This window comes from Oncorhynchus gorbuscha, unplaced genomic scaffold (assembly GCF_021184085.1).
Source record: "Oncorhynchus gorbuscha isolate QuinsamMale2020 ecotype Even-year unplaced genomic scaffold, OgorEven_v1.0 Un_scaffold_4:::fragment_6:::debris, whole genome shotgun sequence".
Lineage (NCBI taxonomy): Eukaryota > Metazoa > Chordata > Actinopteri > Salmoniformes > Salmonidae > Oncorhynchus > Oncorhynchus gorbuscha.
In genome coordinates, this window is record NW_025745249.1 from 197,542 (window position 1) to 224,664 (window position 27,123).

At 43.7% G+C, this 27,123-nt stretch overlaps 1 protein-coding gene across 1 annotated transcript; it reads right to left on the reverse strand.

The window, feature by feature from the left end:
• Positions 1-1,153: 1,153 nt before the first annotated feature.
• Positions 1,154-20,419, reverse strand: LOC124018151 (ATP-binding cassette subfamily G member 4-like). The gene is given in 17 exon segments (XM_046333419.1): positions 1,154-2,133; positions 4,056-4,174; positions 4,417-4,575; positions 4,749-4,849; positions 5,319-5,487; positions 5,752-5,850; positions 5,982-6,127; positions 6,344-6,458; positions 7,112-7,235; positions 7,949-8,021; positions 8,024-8,093; positions 8,232-8,282; positions 8,654-8,786; positions 9,477-9,561; positions 9,564-9,593; positions 19,804-20,086; positions 20,235-20,419. Coding segments are annotated over 17 exon segments (1,995 nt in total). The 5' UTR covers positions 20,247-20,419; the 3' UTR covers positions 1,154-1,907.
• Positions 20,420-27,123: the final 6,704 nt, after the last annotated feature.

A 27,123-nucleotide genomic window follows, 5' to 3' on the forward strand; every position in this document is an offset into this window, starting at 1 on the left:
AAAGAAAGGCATTCAACAACAGAAAAGAAACATAGGCACACGGTGAGGGTTTAAGAATTTACATTTTTGATGTATCGACTGCTAGCGACTTGAAAGAGTCGGAGCTGAAATTCTTGGAGTTGAGATCTTGGCTATATATTCCCCATGATCCATGACAAACACATTGCAACACAATCATTATAAGTGAGTAAAATCTAAAGTCTTTATTGAAATACCAGCCATTTGCGATGGTGTACAGTGGAATTGAGAGAAATTATCAAGTTTGTCATATAGCATAGGTTTTCAACATAGGGACGGCTGGTGGGGAGTAAGAGGTCAAAATATGTGAGATAATTAAAATATTTGAGGAATGTCACAGTTTATTGTGCAAAAATTTTGCAACATAGCCTACTGTAACTCATTCTCTTGGCTTGTTTTCCTGAAAGCCGGGTATCCCAATTCCAACAACGGTCAAATATGCAACTCACACACACTCATAAGAATATCAAGTCCTACGAACTGAGACAGTGAATGCTTGTGCGCAAGGTGGCAGTTAGCCATGGATGACTAGACTGTAATTAAGGTTTATATAAAACAGGCATTATATTATTAAAGGTCAAATACTGTCATTTTTATCTCAATATCAAATCATTTCTGGGTAACAATTAAGTACCTTTTACTGGGATTATTTTGACCAAAGAGCAATTTCTCAAGTAAGAATTTTGCTAGGAAATGTCTTGGAGTGATCTGAGTGGGGAGGGGAAAACAGGAAACTAGCTGTTATTGGCAGGAAGGTTTGGAACTCTCTTTCTTATTGGTCCATTAACTAATTTACCGCCTGGTGAAATTCACCAGGCAGGCCAAAACTCCATCCCACCAAAACTGGCTGAAATTTCAGGTATTTTTTCCCCCCAAACAGCTCTTACACTAAGAAGACTATCATCATTTTCACAATTTCACAGTATTATTCCAACCTCATAGTGTGGAATTATATATAAAACACAGGAAGTAACGGTTTTGACTGCACGGGGCCTTTAAAGTCATCCATTGTTAGGTAGAAGTAAAGTTTGAATGTAAGTCGCTCTGGATAAGAGCGTCTGCTAAATGACTTAAATGTAAATGTAAATGCATCTCTGGTTATGCTATAAATATATACATTACTGTGGCAGTGGAGACAGGTTTAGGACTATGTTTGAGGATAATATTACCCAAACTAAACTCAACAATGTTGCATACATACAGTACATCATGTAGGATGTGAACAGTTAATTGATTAGAGTTGATTAGAGAAACCAAAAAATATATAATTAGGAGAATCATCCATTTTAGAGAAAGGTACATTTTACAGACAGTATAAAAACAAGTGAATAGCCTAATAATGTACAGATTTGTTTTTCATACATTGTTATCAGGTAAAATAAGTAATATTTATTTTCTAGTTCTCAAAACTGTAACTAAACCGTAGATGAGAGTGAAAGATAGTAGGAAGAAAAGTGAATAGTTCCGTTCAGTTGAGGAAATTTAATCAACACTTGATTACAATACTGATTCATTCTGTCTTTAAAACCAGACACACTCCAGTGCAACAGTAGAATGTCCTCTGGCTATATGATATGTAAACATTCTCTGTTTTTGGTTGTTCCTGCAGGTCAGTCCTTTGAATAGTCTGTGTGCCCTCATCAGTACTACCCTACTGTACATAGAGATGCTTGTAGATGTTTGGAGTCCTACTTGCTGAGGTAAAACATTTATGTTTGTTAGATGTCTCTTCTCTGGTCCCATCATGACTTCAACAGAGAAAAGTGATACATTCCAGTTTTTCCAAGCAGCGATTAATGGTATTGATATATAAAACAGGATGTTGGGCCCACGTGGTACAGTACAATAGCTTTGCACAGAACAGGGTGTGGGGGCCTTGAGGGTGAGACCTATCGCTCTGACTTGACCTTGTAGCGCAGCACTAGGTAGGTGGCGAATCGGAGAATCACGAAGAAGATCCCCAGAACGATGAAGTCCATGTAGAGCTTGGCGTCCTCCACGTCCAACAGTTGGAGGACCTCCTCAGGCTTCTGGAATTTACACACTTTTCCCGGACAATACAGATAGGTGCGGTTCATCCCGTATATGGACAGGATCACACCCTCAAAGCCGTACCTGGGAGGCAACACAGACTGATTGGTCAAAAATCTAGATTCAACCAGATGACAGGGACCTGTGTTGTTATTATTTACAGGTCAATTCAATGCAAAGATGGAACCAACCACAGTGTTCCTGTGCATTGCGACATATTACCCCCTCTCTCTTTTCATATTTTATTGAGATAAGCAGGCATGAAGTGAGTAGTGGAGACACGTATAGGTACAGTGGCAAGAAAAAGTATGTGAACCCTGAGGAATTACATGGGTATCTGCATACATTTGACATAACATTTTATCTGATCTTCATCTAAAATCACAACAATAGACAAACATAGTGTGATTAAACTAATAACACACAAATGATTGTATTTTTATTTTCTATATTGAATACATCATTTAAACATTCACAGTTTAGGTTGGGAAAGCATGTGAACCCCAAGGCTAATAAGTCAGCTAACCAGGAGTCCAATCAATGAGATGAGATTGGAGATGTTGGTTAGAGCTGCCTTGCCCTATAAAAAAAACACTCACACAATTTGAGTTTGCTATTCACAAGAGGCATTGCCTGATGTGAACCATGCCTTGAACAAAATAGATCTCAGAAGACCTAAGATTAAGATGTTTTGACTTACAGTATATAAAGCTGGAAAGGCTTATAAAAGTATCTCTAAAGGCCTTGATGTTCATCAGTTCACAGTAAGACAAATTGTCTATAAATGGAGAAAGTTCAGCACTGTTGCTACTCTCCCTAGGAGTGGCTGTCCTGCAAAGATGACTGCAAGAGCACAGCGCAGAATTCTCAAAGGTTAAGATGAATCGTAGAGTGTCAGCTAAACACTTACAGAAATCTCTAGAAGATGCTAACATCTCTGTTGATGAGTCTACAATATGTAAAACACTAAACAAGAATGGTATTCATGGGAGGACACCATGGAAGAAGCCACTGCTGTCCAAAAAAAAAACATTTCTGCACGTCTGAAGTTCGCAAAAGAGCACCTGGATGTTCCACAGCGCTCAAAATATTCTGTCGACAGATGAAACTAAAGTTGTGTTGTTTGGAAGGAAAACACAACACTATGTGTGGAGAAAAAAAGGCACAACACACCAACATCTAAACCTCAACCCAACTGTAAACTATGGTGGAGGGAGCATCATAGATTGGGACTGCTTTGCTGCCTCAGCTTGCTATCATTGACGGAAAAATTAATTCCCAAGTTTATCAAGATAGAGAATGTAAGGCAAGAGAATGTAAGGCTATCTGTCTGCCAATTAAAGCTAAACAGAAAGTAGATAATGCAACAGGACACCAACCCATTAGACAGAAGTAAATCAACAACAGAATGGCTCGAACAGAAGAAAATACTCCTTCTGAAGTGGCCCAGTCAGAATCCTGACCTCAACCCGATTGAGATGCTGTGGCACGACCTCAAGAGAGCGGTTCACACCAGACATCCCAAGAATATTGTGGAACTGAAACAGTTTTGTAAAGAGGAATAGTCCAAAATTCCTCCTGACCGTTGTGCAGGTCTGATCTGCAACTATAGAAAACGTTTGTTTAAGGTTGTTGCTGACAAAGGAGGATCAACCTGTTATTAAATCCAAGGGTTCACATACTTTTCCCAACCTGCACTGTGGATTTTTACACGGTGTGTTCAATAAAGACACGAAAAATTCGAATTCTTTGCGTGTCATTAGTTTAAAGAAACTGTGTTTGTCTATTGATGTGACTTAGATGATGATCAGATCAAATTTGATGACCAATTTATGCAGAAATCCAGGTAATTCCAAAAGGGTTCACATACTTTTCCTTCCCACTGTAGAAGACGTAAAGCGTTGGACTCTGGGGGTCAAACCTCCACCGCTAGTGGTCATGTCATGTGTAGTTCAAGGTCAGCAGCGTTACCACTAGACCCACCTACACACACGAGTGGGACATACCTGACATAGGACACATAGGAGCTCCATTGCAGGTACTTGGGAATGGTGTCAAAGTTGACAAAGAAGCCCGAGAAGAGAAGAACAGGAATGGCAGTGACGGGGCCGACAAAAGTGGCCACCTGTGGAAAGACAGACAGGTAGAGGGGCTAATGGTCTGCACACGTTGCAAGTGACAAGACATTTAAATGGTGCTCCTGGACAAAAGTAGATCTGGTTGTTCATGCAAAGGTTGCGCTAGGTTAGTACAGACTAGGAGACACATACCCATGAAGGCTACATGTGCCAGTGCAAAGTGTTAAGAAAATTAGCCAGATGGTGAAACATTAGCATTAGTTAGCATTTAGTTAGTTCCAGCAGGTACCTGGAGGTTGGTGGAGGCAGCACCAACCAGGAGCCCTAGTGACTGGGCTACCAGGGCTGTGCAGATGGACAGGGCCAGGAAGAGCAGGAAGCGGGTGGCCTCCGGAGGCTGATCTGTCATCCAGTACACTATACTGCAGTACATGACGGGGCAGAGGACCTGGGGAAGAGCGGGCCGTACTGTACATTAACACTGGGTGGCACTGCTGTATCTATGTTGTATTATGCTGTTGGGGTTCTCTGAGACACAAACACACACACTTTCTCTTTCCCACTTACACACACACACACACACTTTGCTGTGTGCCTGCTTTGTTTGGATGACCAACTCACCTGGAATGGAATGTCAGCCATAGTCTTAGCCAGATAGTAAGCCTTCAGGCTGTACCAGTAGTTTAGATGTTCCCTCAGAAAAATCGACATCTCCAGAGGAACTGCAGGTCAGACATTACGAAATGGCAAACAAGAATTAAAACAGCCTGCCTTCTTTAACATACTTACCGATGTCATGGATCCTAGGGGGTCCCTGGGGAACAATGACGTTCGTTGCTGAATGGACTATCCAATGGACTACGCTGACTAAATAAATCAAGGTGAATTGACATTGGTTTTAGTTAGCCTAGCAGAGTTAACAAATGCTTATGTGACCCTTCAGAGTAAGCTAGCTTGTTTAAACCCAGGGTTAATGATATCCCTCGGGCCTAGGCTAAGAACACGCATTGTGAAAAGACTTACAGAGACAGAACACTTTGGTTACATCTCAAATGGCTTTATTATATTCTATTCTCTATTTAGTGCACTACTTTTGACAAGGGAATAGGGTGCCATTTGAGGACGAAACCATTGACTGCAAAGTTCCTCCTGGTGAACGAACAAGTCCCCCTCACAATTCGGTCAACTCACATGTGAGCACGGTGGGCATCAGAGCTCCGAACATGAGGAAGAGCATGGAGAAGAAGAGGAAGCCGGTGTTGTTGAAGACCTTGCTGGCGTCGTTGCCAATGTTCAAGTAGAGCAAGCCGATCAGTACTCCTATAGAGATGTGTGACACCAGCCTGAGGTGTGTCAACACCTGAAACAGAAACGCTCACAATGACTCACGGCATGCATGCCCCCCTCTCTTGTACAATTCACTCATCCTCATGTCACTGATGTATGTATGGGGCGGGTTTATAAGCATGCTCAATGGAGGATCTGACTTAAAAAGTGACTTGTCCACTAATCCATGGCTTGGCTTAAGACTATCCCAAAAAAAGTTGATGTATACATGCGTGCTATTGCTACCTGTTAGCGACCCAGCTACCAGAGGAACCAATTTGTAACTCTACTCACATACCTGGTCTCGACATATTGTCATCAACGTTCTATTGAAGAGAATGCAAAACTGTGTCCAAGTGCTTGTGGCAAATGAATGGCTCTCAATGGCTCCTGAGTCCTGTGAAAAGAGGCAGACAGGGGGCATGTCAAGACAAAACAGTGTGCGCGCGAGTGGGCGTGCGCGTGCGCGTCAGTGAACGGGGCTTTATTCCTTAGCGATTCTCAGTTGTATGTGGCATTAGTACTCACCTTGAGGCACGTTGTTGGACAAACAGTGGATGTGTCATTTTTGTCACATGACTTCTCCTTCTCCTCTATGGCACACATTCCACCCTGGGCCGCCTCAAACAGAACAGGATTCCAGTCTCCATACTCCCCCGATGCCACTTCGATGACTGGGACAGAGAAAATCTTGTTAACACTTTCTATGAATACCCTGTTACTAAAACACATTATGCATAGCTAGTAGGGCAATAGAATTGTATTTTTAAGGCATTATGAAGAGGGTATTTAACGCAACCCGGCAGAGGTCTGCAATGTGGAGCAAAAGAGAAAGATATTTAACGGATATTAAGTGTGTGTGCTCTGTTCTGAGGTCCCATTGAACTCACTGAAATCTGCCGGGTTGTGGTAGGTGGGGCAGTGGAGCCCCAGGTTCTTCAGATAGGGGATGAGGTATGGGACGGTGCCTTTGTATATGCACTGGCCCTGACTCAGGATGTACAGCTGTGGACGGACGAGACAACACATCAGGTGGAGAGAAAGACACAGCTGGTGCGTGGGTGGGGACCTGGGTTTTTCCTGATCACGTGATGTAAGGGAGTGCAAAACTGGCAGCAGGGAAGTCAGGCGCAGAAGAGCAAAACTGGGTAATCAACGGAGCAGTTTTATTCATAAAACCACCGGAAACCAGAACAAACAAATGGGTACAAAACCCATCGCGCACCAGAGAAACCGTGCATATGCACTTGCAATAAACAATTCCGCACAAAGACATGGGGGGGAACAGAGGGTTAAATACACAACATGTAATGAGGGAATTGAGACCAGGTGTGTGGGAAGACAAGACAAAACAAAAGGAAAATGAAGTGGATCGATGATGGCTAGAAGACCGGCGACGCCGACTGCCGAGCGCCGCCCGAACAAGGAGAGGAACCGACTTCGGCGGAAGTTGTGACACGTGACCCTACCAGAAAAAAATGCAGGGCTTTTATACAACTAGGGGGGCCTGGAAATGTTGTGGTCTGGTCAGGTTACAGGGTTAGGAAAAACTCCTCCCTACAACCAGGGGACAACTGCCACAGCTCTGTATGGTCTCTCAGTGTTCATGTGTTGTCTAATCATTTGATGGAAGTGGACAGAGAGAGGCCTGTTTGTACCTTATCAAACATCTCAAAGAGTTTGGCGCTGGGCTGGTGGATGGTGCAGATGATGGTGCGTCCCCCCAGGGCTAGAGATTTCATAAGAGAAACCACTTGGTAACAGGAGGCACTGTCCAGTCCACTGGAAACAACAGACATAGACAGGGAGAGAGTTAGGGAAGCAGGACCAGCAGGATTTCGGTAGTTGACAAACAACCTCTATTTCAAATGAATATGGAATGTACAGTATAACACTACGGGGTTATATGTCCAATTTACTCCGGCCCCAAAACTCAGGCTACTGATGGCTAAATAATTCAATTCAATTCAATTCCAGAAAACTTTATTCATCCCTGAGGGGGCAGATAGAAAGGCACTTTCAGTGCATGGCTACATTTCACATATTCTAAGGGGGAGGGGAGATTTAATCCGTGGTGGAGGTGGAGGTCATGTTACATCAGTAGTGTCATAACTACTCCCGCTGCCCCTCTCCATTGCTCTACTAACCAGCGGGCCTGGCGCCATCATTACGCACATCTGGACCTATTCATCGTCTTGATTATTCTCCCTTTATTTAGCCCTCAGTAGCCTCAGTCATTAGGCAGTGCTGGTTTCGTTCACGTTCAGTACCCTTCTCCTGTTTTGTTTATCTCCTTTCTCTTATCATTAGACGTACCTTCTGCACCTGCTTCCTGACTCCAAGCGCATACGTTACAAGTAGAACCAGGAGTTTTTCCTCCAGGCCTTAGATCAAGTAACACTGCCATACTACACCAACAACAAGAATGTACAAGGGCTTATCTTGTCCCATAATTGATGGATCAGGTGGACATGGTGACATAGTGAGCCTCTTACCTGGTTGGCTCATCAAAGAACATGACTGGGGGATTGTTGACTAGCTCAAGGGCGATTGCCAGCCGTTTACACTGCCCCCAGATAGGGAGCTGGTGCGAGTGTGAGCACACTCCTGGAGCCCTAGAGCAGTCAGGATCTCATTCACCTACACACACACACGCAAGCCACACACACGCAAGCACACGCACCCACACACATTGTCTGCCATTAGGAGGTAAACACAAATCACAGTCGTATGTATAATTTCACACATCTGCAAGTTGTTCATTTCTGTCCAACTCACCAGTTCCTTTTTCACTTCCATAGTTTCACTGAGCTTCAAGTTGGCCGAAACCTGAAACATCAAATCCATAGAATACAGTAATTTAGCTAAGTTTTAGCCATGAAAATGTACAATATCCACCGAAAATGTACGATATCCACCGAAAATGTACGATTTCCACTATTCACCCTGCAGTACATCAAGTGGATGGCAACAGTCATCACTTTCTTCTACACCTCACATTAGTCCATCATTGCTGCATAATAACAAACCACAAACATACAACCTATTCTCCCAATAAGAACATGTGTCTGGGTCATGGTCATTAGGCACCAAAAGGAAGAAAACGGACTGAAACAGGGAGATTTGTCCAAAATAATTAATGCAAAACGTTTAAAATTTTTCAACTGTGTGCCCTAATGAACACGACCCTGTGCTCTCACCATCATGGCTTCCCGGACAGTGAGGTGCAGCAGCAGCATGTCATCCTGCATGATATAACAGGACATCTTACGAAACGTGCGGAGATCTCTGGGTTTCCCATTCACCAAGATCTTCCCTTTCATGCCTGTTTCCCTAAGGAGGAGACACAGGAGTGGAAAATGGACGAATACAAATGTATTAATTTGACTACTCCTGGTGCAGTGACATGATGATTGATAATAAACACACATGGGTTTATTTCCATCAAACCCACATTATCTGCAGCTCTTTTCCCATGGTCAAACACATCCCACAATTGTTTAAAACACCCCCGAAATGGTTTTGGGTACTGTGAAAACCTAATACTAGGTACTAGACCTTCCTCACAGTTACTTTAGATGCTTCCAGTTTTTACAATAATAATGTTATGTGTGCAGGCAGACGTTTGTAAACAAAGACAATGGGTTAACATTCCAATCACAGTGGAATGAAACAGAGCGGGAGGACTTTTGGGGAAATTGATGTCAGACAAGAGGTGTTCGTTGAACATGGGGATGAATACTTGAATAAGCAAAAATAAGTGCTTGCAGGTAAGTGTAAGCTATGCAAAAGCAGTGCAGAGCCGCTGCTGAGCGGTAACGTTACCCGCTCATATGCACATGTAGGACCCCTAGAGAACAGGATTCAATTCCTGCCTCAACCCTTTACCCTGTTACACCAATCTCCCTCTCATGTTCTGATGTATCTGAATAAAACATAAAAAATATATGTATGGTAGACTGGTGTTCCATTCTCCTTTAAAACAAAAAAAACTATGCAAAAGAATGATAACAGCCCTCTCACCTGTAGCCAGCCAGGATGTTCATCAGAGTGGACTTGCCGGCCCCAGAGGGCCCCATGATTCCGATCAGCTCTCGGCTGCAGAACCTCCCGACAGGCACTTAAGTAAGGCTTTAAAACCTGGAAAAAGACCAGACACTTAGAAAATCCCTCAGAGAGATCAGTGAGATTGTATTGTGTAAGGAATAGGTCCATCTATGCAGTGGTGTAAAGTACTTAAGTAAAAATACTTTAAAGTACTACTTAAGTAGTTTTTTGTGGTATCTGTACTTTACTATTTTTATTTTTGACAACTTTTACTTTATTACATTCCTAAAGAAAGTTATGTACTTTTTACTCCATACATTTTCCCTAACACCCAAAAGTAACTCATCACATTTTGAATGCTTAGCAGGACATGAAAATGGTCAAATTCACACACTAATCAAGAGAACATCCCTGGCCATTCCTACTGCCTCTGATCTGGTAGACTCACGGACTCACAAAACACAAATGCTTAATTTGTAAATTATATCTGAGTGTTGGAGTGTGCCCCTGGCTATATGTAAATAAAAAATATTTGCTTAATATTAAGAATTTGAAACGATTTATCATTTTATTTTTTACTTTTGATACTTAAGAATATTTTAGCAATTACATTTACTTTTGATACTTAAGTATATTTCAAACCAAATACTTTTAGAATTTTACTCAAGTAGTATTTTACTGGGTGACTCACTTTTACTTGAGTTATTTTCTATTAAATGTATCTTTACTTTTACTCATGTATGACAATTGGGTACTTTTTCCGCCACTGTATATATGTCACAACTGGTATGAGTTAATGCACTGACAAGCTGATCAAATCAAATTGTATTAGTCACATGCGCCGAATACAACAGGTGTAAGTAAAACTTACAGGGAAATGCTTGCTTACGATCCCCTAACCAACAATGCAGCTAAAAAAAATATGGATAAGAATAACATGTAAAGTAACAGTAATTAAAGAGCAGTAGTGAAATAACAATAGTGAGACTATATACAGGGGCGTACCGGTACATAGTCAATGTGCAGGGGCACCGGTTAGTTGAGGTAATATGTAGGTAGAGTTATTAAAGTGACTATGCATAGATGATAACAACAGAGTATAGCAGCGGTGTAAAATAGGGGGAGAGGGTAATGCAAATAGTCTAGGTAGTCATTTGATTAGAATATCAGGAGTCTTATGGCTTGGGGATAGAAGATGTTTAGAAGCCTCTTGGACCTAGACTTGGCGCTCCAGAACCGCTTGCCGTGCGGTAGGAGAGAGAACAGTCTATGAATAGGGTGGCTGGAGTCTTTGACAATTTTTATGACCTTCCTCTGACACCGCCTGGTATAGAGGTCCTGGATGGCAGAAAGCTTGGCCCCAGTGATGTACTGGGCCATTCGCAGTACTCTCTGTCGTGCCTTGCGGTCGGAGGCCGAGCAGTTGCCATACCAGGCAGTGATGCAACCCATCAGGATGCTCTTGATGGTGCAGCTGTAGAACCTTTTGAGGATCTGAGGACCTACAGTTGAAGTCGGAAGTTTACATCTTAGCCAAATACATTTGAACTCAGTTTTTCACAATTCCTGACATTTAATCCTCATAACAATTCCCTGTCTTAGGTCAGTTAGGATCACCACTTTATTTTAATAATGTGAAATGTCAGAATAATAGTAAAGATAATTATTTATTTAATATTTTATTTATTTCATCACATTCCCAGTGGGTCAGAAGTTTACATACACTCAATTAGTATTTGGTAGCATTGCCTTTAAATTGTTTAACTTAGCTCAATATTTTTGGGTAGCCGTCCACAAGCTTCCCACAATAAGTTGGGTGAATTTTGGCCCATTCCTACTGGCAGAGCTGGTGTAACTGAGTCAGGTTTGTAGGCCTCCTTGCTCGCACACGCCTTTTCAGTTCTGCCCACAAATTTTCTATAGGAGTGAGGTCAGGGCTTTGGGAAGGCCACTCCACTTTGGGAAGGCCATTCATTTGTGACCAAGCTTTAACTTCCTGACTGATGTCTTGAGATGTTGCCTCAATATATCCACATAATTTTCCTCCCTCATGATGACATCTGTTTTGTAAAGTGCCACAGTTCCTCCTGCAGCAAAGTATACCCAAAACATGATGCTGCCACCCCCGTGCTTCACGGTTGGGATGGTGTTCTTCAGCTTGAACAGGCTAGTAATAGGGGTTGCAACAAGAAAGGGTCCAGATTGTCTAGCCCAGGTGATTTGTGGCGGTCCAGATTTTGCAGCACTTTCAGAACATCAGCTGACTGGATTTGGGAGAAGGAGAAATGGGGAAGGCTTGGGCGAGTTGCTGTGGGGGGTGCAGTGCTGTTTGCCGGTGTAGGTGTGGCCAGGTGGAAAGCATGGCCAGTCGTAGGAAAACGCTTATTGAAATTCTCAATTATAGTGGATTTATCTGTGGTGACAGAGTTTCCTATCCTCAGTGCAGTGGGCAGCTGAGAGGAGGTGCTCTTATTCTCCATGGACTTTACAATGTCCAAAAACTTTTTGAGTTTGTGTTGCAGGAAGCAAATTTCTGCTTGAAAAAGCTAGCCTTGGCTTTTCTAACTGCCTGTGTATATTGGTTTCTATCTTCCCTAAAAAAATTGCATTTCACGGGGGCTGTTCAATGCTAATGCAGAATGCCACAGGATGTTTTTGTGTTGGTTAAGGGCAGTCAGGTCTGGAGAGAACCAAGGGATATATCTGTTCCTGGTTCTGCATTTCTTGAATGGGGCATGCTTATTTAAGATGGTGAGGAATGTCACGCCCTGACCTTAGAGAGCCGTTTTAGGGTGGTTTATAGCAGGCGGCAACGGTGAGAGACTTGTTTTTAGAGAGGTGGATTTTTAAAAGTAGAAGTTCAAATTGTTTGGGTACAGACCTGGATAGTAGGACAGAACTCTGCAGGCTAACACCACCCCCTTTGGCCGTTCTATCTTGTCTGAAAATGTTGGAGTTAGGGATTGAGATTTCAGAGTTATTGGTGGTCTTCCTAAGCCAGGATTCAGACAAGGCTAAGACATTCGGGTTGGCAGAGTGTGCTATAGCAGTGAATAAAAGCTAGGCACTGCAGGGCCTGGATTCACCTCTACATCGCCAGAGGAACAGAGGAGGAGTAGGATAAGGGTATGGCTAAAAGCCATGAGAATTGAACGTCTAGGACATACATACATACATACATACATACATACATACATACATACATACATACATACATACATACATACATACATACATACATACATACATACATACATACATACATACATACATACATACATACATACATACATACATACATACATACATACATACATACATACATACATACATACATACATACATACATACATACATACATACATACATACATACATACATGATGTCGCTCTTGCTGCTGGTGAATCTCTGATCCACCTCCACGCAGACGACACCATTCTGTGCACTTCTGGCCCTTCTGTGGACACTGTGTTAACTAACCTCCAGACGAGCTTCAATGCCATACAACTCTCCTTCCCTGTCCTCCAACTGCTCTTAAATGCAAGTAAAACTAAATGCATGCTATTCAACCGATCGCTGCTCGCACCTGCCCGCCCATCCAGCATCACTACTCTGAACGGTTCATCTCCGATCCAAAATGAAATCTAGAATTGGCTTCCTATTTCGCAACAGAGCATCCTTCACTCATGATGCCAAACATGCCCTTGTAAAACTGACTATCCTGCCAATTCTTGACTTCGGCGATGTAATTTACAAAATAGCCTCCAACACTCTACTCAGCAAATTGGATGCAGTCTATCACAATGCCATCTGTTTTGTCACCAAAGCCCCATATACTACCCACCACTGGGACCTGTATGCTCTCGTTGGCTGGCCCTCGCTTCATACTCGTCGCCAAACCCACTGGCTCCAGGTCATCTACAAGTCTTTGCAAGGTAAAGCCCCGCCTTATCTCAGCTCACTGGTCACCATAGCAGCACCCACCCGTAGCACTCACTCCGGCAGGTATATTTCACTGGTCACCACCAAAGCCAATTCCTCCTCCTTCCAGTTCTCTGCTGCCAATGACTGGAACGAATTGCAAAAATCACTGAAGCTGGAGACCCATATCTCACTACCTTTAAGCACCAGTTGTCAGAGCAGCTCACAGATCACTGCACCTGTACATAGGACATCTGTAAATAGCCCATCAAACTACCTCATCCCCATACTGTTATTTATTTTTTTGCTCCATTGCACCCCAGTATCTCTTCTGCCCATCTATCACTCCAGTGTTTAATTGCTAAATTGTTATTATTTAACCACTATGGCTTATTTATTGCCTTACCTCCCTTATCTTACTTCATTTGCACACACTGTATGTAGACTTTTTTTTCTCTATTGTGTTATTGACTGTATGTTTGTTTATTCCATGTGTAACTCTGTGTTGTTTGTGTCGCACTGCTTTGCTTTATCGCAGTTGTAAATGAGAACTTGTTCTCAACTAGCCTACCTGGTTTTATAAAGGTGAAATAAAAAAAAATTCAAAAAAAAATTTTGGCAAGCATTTAGACATGCAAGTGTCTCTTCATATTGCACGATTTCTGTATCGTATTAATGTGGTTTCTGAGACTCTAAACACTTTCTCAGACATGTAGTACACACCTTCTTATGTGTTCAGACTTTCAAATCCAGGCGAAAGAGCACGACCTGGGCTATGGGTTCAGCTAAAAGTCCTACGGTACTAGGGGCTCAATTACAGAGCAGCACTGCAAACTCTTAGTGATCTCTCCAAGAGCTCGGACAAAATCTCAAAGGACTCGGAGCAGCAACCACCAATCACGGGGCGAGGTTTCCTTTTCGTTCTGGTCACAGCAAGTGATTACAGTCCACATCATCATCACCATCAGAATCACCTAGATGTGGTTTTTCTCAGCTTGGAAAGCTGATCCAGAACACAGAGAAGGATTCCCTAGCCTAGAGAAGTATTGCATTTTATTATTGACCAGGAAAAATGGTATGAAGGGCTATAGGCACATTGTTTGGAAGTTGATGCGTGGTCAATAATGGTCTTTAAACACGGCTGACATAGCATCCTAATGCTATCCCAAAGGATAAGGGGAAATTCAAAGGATAAAGTTATTGTTGATGAAATGTGAGGGTAAAATGTGAGTGTTGAGTTGAGCTCATCCTGCAGCGACCAAAGTATTTACTTTCTACATTCAGCTTTCAAGCTGAACGTTTGTCGTTGTTGTTGCATCCAGTCAATAAATCCTCCTTTAAAAAAATACATATTTTTAAAATTTTACCCCCTTTTCATGGTATCCAATTGTTAGTAGTTACTGTCTTGTCTCATCACTACAACTCCCGTACGGGCTCGGTAGAGACGAAGGTCGAAAGTCATGCGTCCTCCGATACACAACCCAACCAAGCAGCACTGCTTCTTAACACAGCGCGCATCAAGCCCGGAAGCCAGCCGCACCAATGTGTGTTGGAGGAAATACCGTGTACCTGGCGACCTGGTTAGCGTGCACTGCGCCCGGACCACCACAGGAGTCGCTAGTGCGCGATGAGACAAGGATATCCCTACTGGCCAAACTCTCCCTAACCCGGACGACGCTAGGCCAATTGTGCATCGTCCCAATGGACCTCCCGGTCGAGGCCGGCTGTGACAGAGCCTGGGCTCGAACCCAGAGTCTCTGGCGGCACAGCTAGCATTGCGATGCAGTGCCCTAGACCACTGCGCCACCCAGGAGGCTAATAAATCCTCCTACTTAATGAAAAAAACAACACTTGTAAAACAAACTACAGCCCCCAGGAGGCAACGAAAACGGTTGTGATCTCAGCAGGCAACTATGGCAGGAATATTTATTCTCCTCCTGTGCAGCAGCCCAACTAGTGACCTCATCACCTCATCAGGTTAATACTCCCTTCACTGGAACTAAGGGGCCTAGCCCGAACCATGAAAAACAGGTAGCGTTTACCTGGCACACACCAAACCTAGATTTGTCCGTAGGACTGCCAGGTAATGAAGCGTTATTCATCACTCCATAGAACTGGTTTCCACTGCTCCAGAGTCCAATGGCGGCGAGCTTTACACCACTCCAGCCGACGCTTGGAATTGCACATGGAGATCTTAGGCTTGTGCGCTGCTGCTCGGCCGTGGAAACCCATTTCTTAAAGCTCCCGATGAACAGTTTTTGTGCTGACATTGCTTCCAGACTTTGGAACTCGGTAGTGAGTGTTGCAACCTAAGACAGACGATTTTTACGCTCTACAATGTACTTGCGTCAGCACTCTTCGGTTCCGTTCTGTAAGCTTGTGTTGCCTACCACTTTGCGGCCCAGCTGTTGTTGCTCCTAGACGTTTCCACTTCACAATAACAGCACTTACAGTTGACAGGACAGCTCTAGCAGGGCAGAAATTTGCCTTACTGACTTGTTGGAAAGGTGGCATCCTATGACAGTGCCACATTGAAAGTCACTGAGTTCTTCGGTAAGGCCATTCTACTGCCAATGTTTGTCTATGGCGATTGCATGGCTGTGTACTCGATTTTATACACCCGTCAGCAACGGGTGTGGCTGAAATAGCTGAATCCACTAATTTGAGTGTATGTATATTTATAGTGTATTTTCAATTAGCTAGTTCCACCTTGTCCTTCATCTCTGTCATGTGAGGTGATGACAGCATGTGATGTCATGTGAAGTGATCACAATACTAGGGCAGGGTCAAAATGAATGAAACACATGCACATGCATGCACACACACAGCTTTGTTCACGTTACTTGTCAAGACTTTTTGGTGAGTAAAAATGTATTCCCATTCAAAATCCTATTTCCCAAATCCCTAAACATAACCCTAACCTTAACCCCTAACCCTAAGCCTAAAACTAACCCCTAACCCTAACCCCAAACCTTAAACCTAAAGTAGCATTTTCACTTTTCAGGACATGCAAAATGTCCAAATATTTCATAAATGTTCTTGTGTTCCTATCATGTCAGGACATTCTGGTCCTGACAAGAAAGGACAACAAGTCCACACACACACACACACACACACACACACACACACACACACACACACACACACACACACACACACACACACACACACACACACACACACACACACACACACACACACACACACACACACACACACACACACACACACACACACACACACACACACACACGCATGCCAAAATATGTTGCTATTATGCAGGAAAACAGGTACTTTTCCTGTCTCAGTTAGCTCCCCATGGCTTAAGACCTCTTTAAATTCCAGGAAGCACACTGTTCTATTCACCCTCCACGTTATATCCTCACACAGCACCGCAGCTTAGCTGTCTATTTTAGGGAAGACCTTTGAGGCAGGATTTCAGCTAGGTTTCAGTATGCTACTTATTCACATGTCTTTGTTTAGAAAAGGGCTTATCAGCAGCTAGCTGCACCACATCAATCAGTGTCTCACTGAGAGTGCAGTGGATGGATGGAGTGCGTGCAAGTGTGTGCGTGCACGCATGCATGCGTGGGTGGGTGTGTGTGCATGTGTCTGTGTGCATGTGAACCAGACTGAAATATGCATTATGTGCTCCGTGGATTTGATTGAATTGGAATCTGCCACTTACTCTCGAGTGCTCTCTCCAAAGTCTGATTCAGACTGCAATGCTAAATAAGGCAATGACATTTCAAACAACCTTCAATGCAGCTGACATTCCATTATGTGATATCAGACAGCCTGTGTAGAATGAGAGAACCAGCCTATATGAGACAGACTGGTCCGGCACTGCATTTATCTAGGCAGTGATGCTGCTGGACCGAGGGTAAATGACAAAACACTGACAATGGAAAGGTTTGCTCGTGGCTTTTGGGAAGGTGCCCAGTTAGTAAGGGGAGTGGAAGAGTATTTTTTTTTGTCAAAGATCAGGGCTTTGCCAGCTCTGAGCTACAGGTCTACTAGTCCCGGAGAGCTAGCGTGAGATTTGATCATGGCTTTGAAAATTCAGATCTTCAGGTCTGGCCCTAGTTGTTGTGCAACTAGGGCCAGGACATCTGGTTAGGAAAAACTCCTGGAAAAACTCCTGGGCCTAATTGTGACTGGGTGATGATGGTCAATCCATGGGTTTCATAACAGATGACTAGTATGTCTGTGTGCTAGCTGGCATACCTCTGTGTCAGTCATCTGTATTTACCTTGAACTTAATGCTCCACTAAACCTTCACCATGTCCAGCGGTGCATGCAGTACATAAACACAGTACAACATCTACACTCAGTCAATTAGTGTAATTCTCTGACCCAGGTATCTATTATCAAACGATTAGCTGTACTTAAATTCCGTGGCTGCCACACAGCCAAATTCATGTGACTTGTTGGGCAAGAATCAACTGATTTGTTGCTTTTTCCTTGATGATGGGGACATAAAACAGTTACTATATTGATCTATCCCTGTCTGCCAGCAATGTACATGCAGCCCCAGAGTGAGATGTGGATTAGGGGGGACATAGCCATTCAAAGCAACTGACAACTGTTTGCAAACCTGTCAAACTCCTAGGCTAGGCCAGGGGACACTTACACACTCAGTGTGGGGCACCATGGTACTCTTAATCACTATGTCTGATTCCCAAATGGCATCCTATTCCCTATATAGTGCACTACTTTTGACCAGAGCCCTGGTCAAAAGTAGTGCCCTCTGGTCAAAAGTAGTGCACTATATAGGGATTAGGGTGCCATTTGGGACGCAGACCTGTGTATACGGATGTAAAGCCACAAGTCCCTTCCCCCAGTAATGATAAGGTCCCCCAAAATTAAACATATAGGAGCTGTGATTGATGTTCCTGGATTTCAAAGACATCAAACTCTGAATGAGACAGCTGTGTGTATTAGCACGGGGGCTGGCTGAAGGGGATAGTTTCTCTACCACTATACTGCATGGCTTGTGAATGTGAGGAACAGTGAGAAGGTAGAGGGAGAGAGAGATAGAGAGAGAGAGAGAGAGAGATAATGAAAGAGAGAGAGAGCCCACTTGGTACAGACTTCAATTGAATGTCTATTCCATGTTGGTTCAACGTTACTTAATTGAAAAAACGTGGAAATAACGTTGATTCAACCAGTGTGTGCCCAGTGGCAGGGGGGAGAGAGAGAAAGAAAGGGAGAGAGAGTGTGCAAGAAAGATATAGAATAAAAAGAGTAAAGAGGAAGAGGTAAAGAGAGAGTGTGCAGACAGTTCATTTTTAGCTCATCTTGCACACCTGAGAGAATTAAGATGTTACCCGCTTTCGATGTGGATTTCTTGCCATGTGAGAGATTTATAGAGAAAATGTCACGTGACTTTCCTAAATCCGAAATCCTGAGTCAATAGTCAATGGTTCATTTTGGCATGACACTTGTGATGGAATATCATTTTCTTGACCCTAAAGCATAAACCGCTCAAACACAGCCCATTTCCTGCAGAGCATTCTGAGGGCCCACAGCTTAGTGTAATGGTGGTGAATTATTTACAGCAATTGCTTCGACAGAAGAGCACAGACAGAACAGGAAAATTCTGCCACTTTTCAACTTCCTATTCATCATCTCCAGCACCACACCAGTGTCTACATGTATTTTAAAGATAAGAAGAAAGTTCCTAAAAGGAAGTGATTCTCTGTGACATCACAGGGTAGGATTAACAGAAGGGGGAAAAATGCAACACGTTTCTAGCCAGAGGGAGTGTAATTGGTTTCTCCCATGTCACCACATATCTCAAAGTGTTTGAAAATCACTGTTTTTGGGTAGAACGTTTGTTCTTTTCTACTTTTCTACAAAACATAGAAATGTGCAGTTTTCACCTATGTAGGTGGTATTGTGGAGATATTGAAAATGAGGTTGAAAAGTGGCGGAGTTGCCCTTTTAAGGTCCCAGTCCTAGCGCATGAGTTATCCTCTCATTAGTTTCCTCAGAGGGACCACTCCCACTAGTACAGCACACTGGTAAGTGGAGAGCTCATCTGCTCACAGTCATTGCTTTTGTCAACAGACATATATTTAATCATGCAATGCAAATCTAGACACTGAGGTATGTCTAATTCGCACCTATTCTGACAGCTATCACCAAGAAACAAATAGTCAATCCAGCAGCCTACTACAAATTGGTCCTAAACGATTCAGGAAGCCTCAACTGGGGCAAGGAGCTTTTACTGACAACAAGAACTGACTAGGAAAAGACTCAGGGCCCTAGTTCCAGGCCATAACCAAAGTCCAGAGTGCCATGTCCTGGAAGATCTCCTGCCCCATACACCTGTTCGTTTGAGGATCGCCGACAGACAATGTGGTGTATGTTACTGTACCTCTCTTTCTCCAGCACGGCCCTTCCCGGATGGTGTAGGAGAGCTCTGTGAATTCCAGGTCCACTGCCGAACGCTTGGGGAGATGGGAGAAACGCTGGGCCTCTGTGATGTGGTTCTCCACCTTCTTCAGATTTGTCAACAGAGAAGGCTCCTGCGTTCCCCCATTACAGATGGTTTCCTCCATCGGGATGCTGACTGATTCAGGTTCAGGAGGCTTGACGGCCGTTCCACTATCAGCCATACCACCGTTCTGCAACGGGGGTGTAGGGGTGTGTTTGAGGCCCTACAGGAGGGAGGAAGAAAAATATTTGCCATTTTTTTCCCATATATCTTTATATTTATTTTTATTTACATTGCCTCTGTTTTGTATTGTGTGTCGTGTATTCATCCTGCCTGCAAACCAAATCTCCATATGGAATAATAAAGATTACCTTTAACCACATGGCGGTGCAATTCCGATAGGATATGGTGATCCAAATGTGCCACTCACACACACGCCGGCAATTGTGCAGCTGGTAAGAACATCATCCGACAAAATGTATTCTTCCTTCCTTCCTATCCATAAAGTAAAGGTCTGTAAGGTGGAGCTGGTCTAGATGTTGGTGCGCTGGCAAGACGCACATACTGTATCTGGTTGCAGTCTAAAAGGGCTGTGCTGATGCATAGACATCACTGAGTAGCAGCAAGTCCCAGGAGGTTGTTTTGAGGAGAGGAAACACCACTGGCTAACTGCAGAGGCAATGAACAAACATGTCTGTCTGTCTGTCTGTCTGTCTGTCTGTCTGTCTGTCTGTCTGTCTGTCTGTCTGTCTGTCTGTCTGTCTGTCTGTCTGTCTGTCTGTCTGTCTGTCTGTCTGTCTGTCTGTCTGTCTGTCTGTCTGTCTGTCTGTCTGTCTGTCTGTCTGTCTGTCTGTCTGTCTGTCTGTCTGTCTGTCTGTCTGTCTGTCTGTCTGTCTGTCTGTCTGTCTGTCTGTCTGTCTGTCTGTCTACCCAATCCTCAGAGTCAAACACCATGGATTCGGTTCTGCTCAAGCTGTCAGGGGGATATGTGCTTGTGATAAGAACTAGCTGTAGTTTCACTTTGATAAGAATTGTAGGATTGTATAACGTTCCCTGGGAACTTCGGGAAATACATGTAGGGGTAACTGTATTCCTAGGTCTTCCACCGTCTCGGGAGATGATGAGCGCCTGAGAAATGCAATATTTTCTGTGATCATAACGTGATGAATCGGTTATTATAAAGACGATGGAAATAGAGATGTGTAATCTGGATTTTGTTCCGAGAAGAGTCCGCTGTAAAGTTCCCAGACGAAGGTGGTATGGTAATTTGTCCTTTTTTTCTGAAGACAGAAGTCACATTTAATCACTCATGGGTTCCTAATCCGTCGAGGATTAACATTAACTTTCTTTTACCCTTGATCTGGGAGGGCTGGGAGCTGATGCTGGGAGCTAAGGCCTGGAGCTGAGTCTTGGGAAAGTTGCAGCCATTACAGGTACACTGCCAAGCACGGGCATTCCAATAATGTATGGGAATGGCGTGATCCTCGACTTGCCCTTATTACAAATCTCGGCGCACACATTCTACTGACGGAGGGGAGAGAGGAAACCCTTATTGGCCTCAAGGCACCCAGATTTGACAAAAGATACAGCCATGTTACGTGGGCCTAATATGTCACGAGTCATGACAGCCAAACTAGAAACTACGGCACTCTAGGCTAATCCATGCCTGTCCTCTTCTGAACTGACCTCACTTACCAGGCCTTAGATCATTCAACCCAAAACATCCCATAGCAGGCCTACAGTACATATCTAGTTAGGACCTTATGGTACCGTCATATGGATTATATAACACCTATATCTATTAACCGTCATACATTTTTGTTCAGGGAAGATATTAACATCTTACCTGTTATATTTGAATGCCAGGATAATTGTGATCATTTCACAAGTATTTAAATCAGGACCGTTTTTTTTTAGGTCCGATGTGCATTTCCATCTACACTTTTTTTTTTTAAGGTTCTAAATGGTTCTTCGGCTTGTCTCTGTAGAAGAACATTGTAATGGTCCCAGGTAGAGCCCCTAGAACCTTCTCGGGTTACAAAGGTTTCATGTAGAACCCTATTCCCTGTGTAGAGAGGAAGTGTTGGACCCTTTTTTTTCTAATAGTGCCAGACTGTGTGTAAACGTTGGTTAGTTCAGGAAATCAAGAAGGGTTCAATTAAGTTACTACTGTTACAACATACCCTAAAGACAGAGCTGGCGAACACAATGGGGTGGAGAAATGGATCTACGGGTCTAACCTCTACTGTTGTCATATGAACCATATCCTATCACATCACATCAATCTGACTACATTTATGAATTTGTTTGATCACTATGTTATCACAGGAAGGAGAGCAAAAGATGACCATATTTCAACTAAGAGCTGAGGAAGGCAAGCTTTTTGATACGTAATGTAGAACCTCTGCCTGAAGAATAATGAGATCAACAGGGAAGTGGGCTTGGTCTCTTATGACTTACTATGTAGTCTTCTAGTAAGACCTAAATTCGTAGAAGAGTCTTTGGAGAAGGCTCACATTCTAACTGTCTGTACAGCACAGTCTCCCCCAATCACATATAGAACACGCTGATGTGCCACGTTAAAACAGTGGAGTTGAAAGGAGTCGGTTAACCCATGTAATCATGTCCAAATCCATGGAAGTAAAACAAATAATGGCATGACACACCAGGCTAATCAATGCATCCCACTGATGTTAGGATATCTTATAAAACAGGTCCCTGATTGGCTCCATTTCTCACAATTAGACCCTATCTATGTGAATTAACCAGTCAAAATAGCTATATCTACATCGTAAAGGGGTTACCATGAATCTGACAGGCAGCTCGGCGCAAGTAAAAACCTGTATTTAATATTACAGTACACCTACTGTGATATAAAAACAGTATCAAAGCAAGTACTGTGTCATGACACATAGTACAATACCGTAGAATGTACTGTATTTTACTGTAACAAGTAAATGCTACTGTAATTGGAATTAATTAATGGATGAATGAATGGATAAATTAACTAAATTCAGTGAGGGGAGAGGTTTGTATTTCACAGTATTTTACTGTAATTACAAGGGATTGATGCAAACAGGTTGGCTGCTAGATAAAGTGTTTACACATTACAGCATATTAATGACTTCTAGACGTCTTAACAAAGGCTTCCGAATTGGCAGCGACTACAGGGCAAAACAGGCCAAAAGGACCAAAATGCTCAACCATTTAAGGTTTAAGACTAGCTGCCACTCCAACCTGTCCCCTATAGATAGATATAGCTCTGTTTGTAGGAATTTTCTAACTATCATCCCGTGCCCAAGAAAGGGACAGTAACTGAACTGAATGACTACCGACCAGCAGCATTCACATCCATCATCCAGAAGTGCTTCGAGAGGCTAGTCAAAGACCACATAACCTCCTCCCTCCGTGACACACTCGACCGTCTCCAAATCGCCTACCATCCCGACAGATCCACGAACTGCGTAATCGCCATTGCACTGCACACTGCCCTCACCCACCTGGACAAAACCAATGCATATGTGAGGATGCTGTTCGTCGACTACAGCTCGGCCTTAAATACCATAGTGCTTTCTAAGCTCACCACAAAAGCACAAGGCCCTGGGACTGAGCTGCTCCCTATGCAACTGGGTCCGAGACTTTGTGATGGACTGCCCCCAGGTGGGGAAAGTAGGCAACTACCTCTTCCACACTGATCCTCAACACGGGGGGCCCCGCAAGGGTGCGTCCTCAGTCCCCTTCTGTACTCTCTGTATACCCACGACTGCATCTAACTCCATCATAAAGTTCGCTGATGACACGACAGTAGTAGGCCTGATAACCAACAACGACGCGACGGCCTACAGGGAGGAGGTGGGCACTCTGACGGAGTGGAGCAAGGTAAACAACCTCTCCCTCCACATCAGCAAAACAAAGGAACTGATTGTGGACTCCAGGAGGAACCAGGCTGGCCATCCTCATCAATGGGGCCGCCGTGGAGACGGTCAAAAACTTTAAGTTCCTCGGTGTACACATCTCCGGAGGAGCTGAAATGGTCAAACTTCACAGACACGGTGGTGAAAAAGGCACAACAGTGACTTTTCAACCTCAGGAAGCTGAACATTTTTGACCTGTCCCTGTGGGACCTCGCAGTGTTCTATAGGGGCACCATAGAGAGCATACTATTGGGCTGAATCACAGCTTGGTACAGCAACTTGGTATCACTGCCGACCACAAGGCGCTACAGAGGGTGGTACGCTCAGTCGAATGCACCATTGGGTGCACACTGCCTGCCCTCCAGGACACCTACAACACCAGGTGTCGCAGGAAGGCCAGGAAGATCATCAGGGACCCCAGCCATCCGAGCCACGGACTGTTCTCTCTGCTTCCATCACTCAGACGCAGGCAGTATAGGATCATCATGGAAAAAAACCTGAAAGAATGGCCAATAGCTTCTACACCCAGACCATCAGGCTGCCTAATAGCCACCACTAATCAGATACCTGCTCTGCCTGTCCCCCTACTGCACCCCTGGGCTCCTCCCCTGTTGCTCCCCTATGGAGAACCCCCCCCAACAGACATTTACCCTGCCCTAACCCCAATGATAATTTACCATGTTACAGTTGTATATATGTATATATTATTATTTTTTATTGTTCATTCACTTCCCTTTGATCTGCACTGTTGCAGATCAGAGTTTAAGATTTTCTCTGTACCCTGCATTTACATCTGCAACCTTGGGATTGTGATTAATAAACTCTCTAAATCTTTACATGTTAAATTGATCGGGCACTATAATCAGATAGGGGGTTAAATTGGTACAGCATTCCTCCCCTCATGGATGCAACAAATATTGCCTTATACAAGGCACACCTCAAAATAAATTAATGAGCCAGAAACAACAATACCATGCAACCACTAGAGGTCAAAGGGTTTTTGGTGCTCCAAAGATATGGTACAGTACTGTATTCTGTGGAGTGGAATTACAGTACCATTTTAAAAAGAGCAATTTTCTCACAATGCACCATAATATACCATACCTTTTCCCACAAGGCACCATAACGTTTCAGAGTTTTAAAAAATGTATTTACTGTTGATAATACCTCAAATTACCATTTCAATTACCGTTTTCTGTTAGTGTATATGTAATAAATGCATCTGATTAACTTTGATACAATGACAAATGTCATAATACTTCATAATAATAATTTTTTTAAATCGTTATAAAAAAACTCACCTGAAGTTAACTCAGGATAAGAGGAATGTATTCTGTTCCTCTGTCATGTGAATTAAGACAAGACAGGATTAATTTAACAGCTCTTGTATAAAAAAGAAGAAGATTGAATCATACAAAATAACAGAAATGACAGGTGACGTTCGATGTCAAGTAGCACATGCGGATCACAATAACGTCTGGTCCATGTTGATGCGTCCTTACGATTATGATGTGAAGGTGGCAGTTCGCTCTCTTCTTCTAAATCCTTAGGTGCACTAGAACTGGCAGATCTGTCCTGAAATAGAAAGATCCGCTCTCATTTCCCGAGATGTGACGACTATCCGTCATTCAGAGTCCCATTTCGGAAAGAGAATGAATGGATAGCCCAACCTGGGGTTCTGTGACAAAATGCAACGTTCAACTAAATAAAAAAAAGACAACTGATACAATGACAGACCTTACATTCGCGGCTTCCCAATAAGTTTGCTTTTTTTCTGGCGGTATTCAGCCTTATCTTCACACTGCGTACCGCAACATAGGCTGCCAGGCTACACGGTCGGCGGTATTGCCAGCTTGTAGCATTCAGCGCTCTCTGCCTGTGTCGCTAAGGCGTTCCTAGCGGGCGTTCTGGGTGTGGACCAGTGGTCCGCTTTGAGGCGAGATGTTAAAGCGTCAATCAGTAGTTGTAACAATATCAAAGCACCCCCACTCCCGCCCGCCACTATTTAGCTAAAAAGTTGAGGGATGGGACTGGAGAAATGTAACCACTCTCAAATTCATAGACAGAGATATGGATGCTAGGACTTTTTTTCGCATGGGAAAAAAGAATCGAGGCCATGCTGCCTGCTACATTGTTCTTGGAAATACAGATCCCTTCATCTTTAATTCAGGATGACAGGGGAAGTGATGTAAACTGTATGCTACATCAATGGATAATCTACAGAATAGTCTTATAGTAATAGTTTCTAATATCTTAGAAATTGATATTTAATGTAGCTATGCAGGGCCTATTTATATCTATTTTTTTTGCCATTTTATAATCTATGTTATGTAGGCCTATGTATAGCCTAAATCAGTTGTTTCAGACCAGTCTTGTCCCCCCCAGCTTGCCCCCTTTCTCTGAAACGTAGGCCCACTGTCTGTTAGTCTACATGTCATGTTTTGTCATTGATTATCATGTCTTGTCCCTGTGCTTCCCCTTCTATTCGTTTCCCTCTGCTGGTCTTATTAGGTTCTTTCCCTCTTTCTATCCCTCTCTCTCCCCCTCCCTCTCTCACTCTCTCGCTCTCTCTTCTCTCTATCGTTCCGTTCCTGCTCCCAGCTGTTCCTATTCCCCTAATCAATCATTTAGTCTTCCCACACCTGTTCCCGATCCTTTTCCCTGATTAGAGTCCCTATTTCTCTCCTTGTTTTCCGTTCCTGCCCTGTCGGATCCTTGTCTATAATTCACCGTGCTGTGTCTATGTATTGCCCTGTCGTGTCGTGTTTCCCTCAGATGCTGCGTGGTGAGCAGGTGTCTGAGTCTGCTAGGTTCAAGTGCCTTCCCGAGGCAACCTGCAGTTCTTGATCAAGTCTCCAGTCTGTTCTCGTCTTTACGAGTAGTATTATGCCTTTTGTTTTGTAAAGTATCTTTACTGGATTAAAAACTCTGTTTTCGCCAAGTCGCTTTTGGGTCCTCATTCACCTGCATAACAGAAGGATCCGACCAAGGAATGGACCCAGCGACTACAGATGCTCGTAACACTGCCGTCGAGATCCAAGGAGCCATGCTCGGCAGACACGAGCAGGAATTGTCTGCTGCTCGCCATGCCGTGGAGAACCTGGCCGCTCAGGTTTCCGACCTCTCTGGACAGTTCCAGAGTCTTCGTCTCGTGCCACCTGTTACTTCCTGGCCTGCCGAGCCTCCGGAACCTAGGGTTAATAACCCACCTTGCTACTCCGGGCAGCCCACGGAGTGCCGCTCCTTTCTCACCCAGTGTGATATTGTGTTCTCTCTCCAACCCAACACATTCTCTAGCGAGAGAGCTCGGGTTGCTTACGTCATTTCACTCCTTACTGGCCGGGCT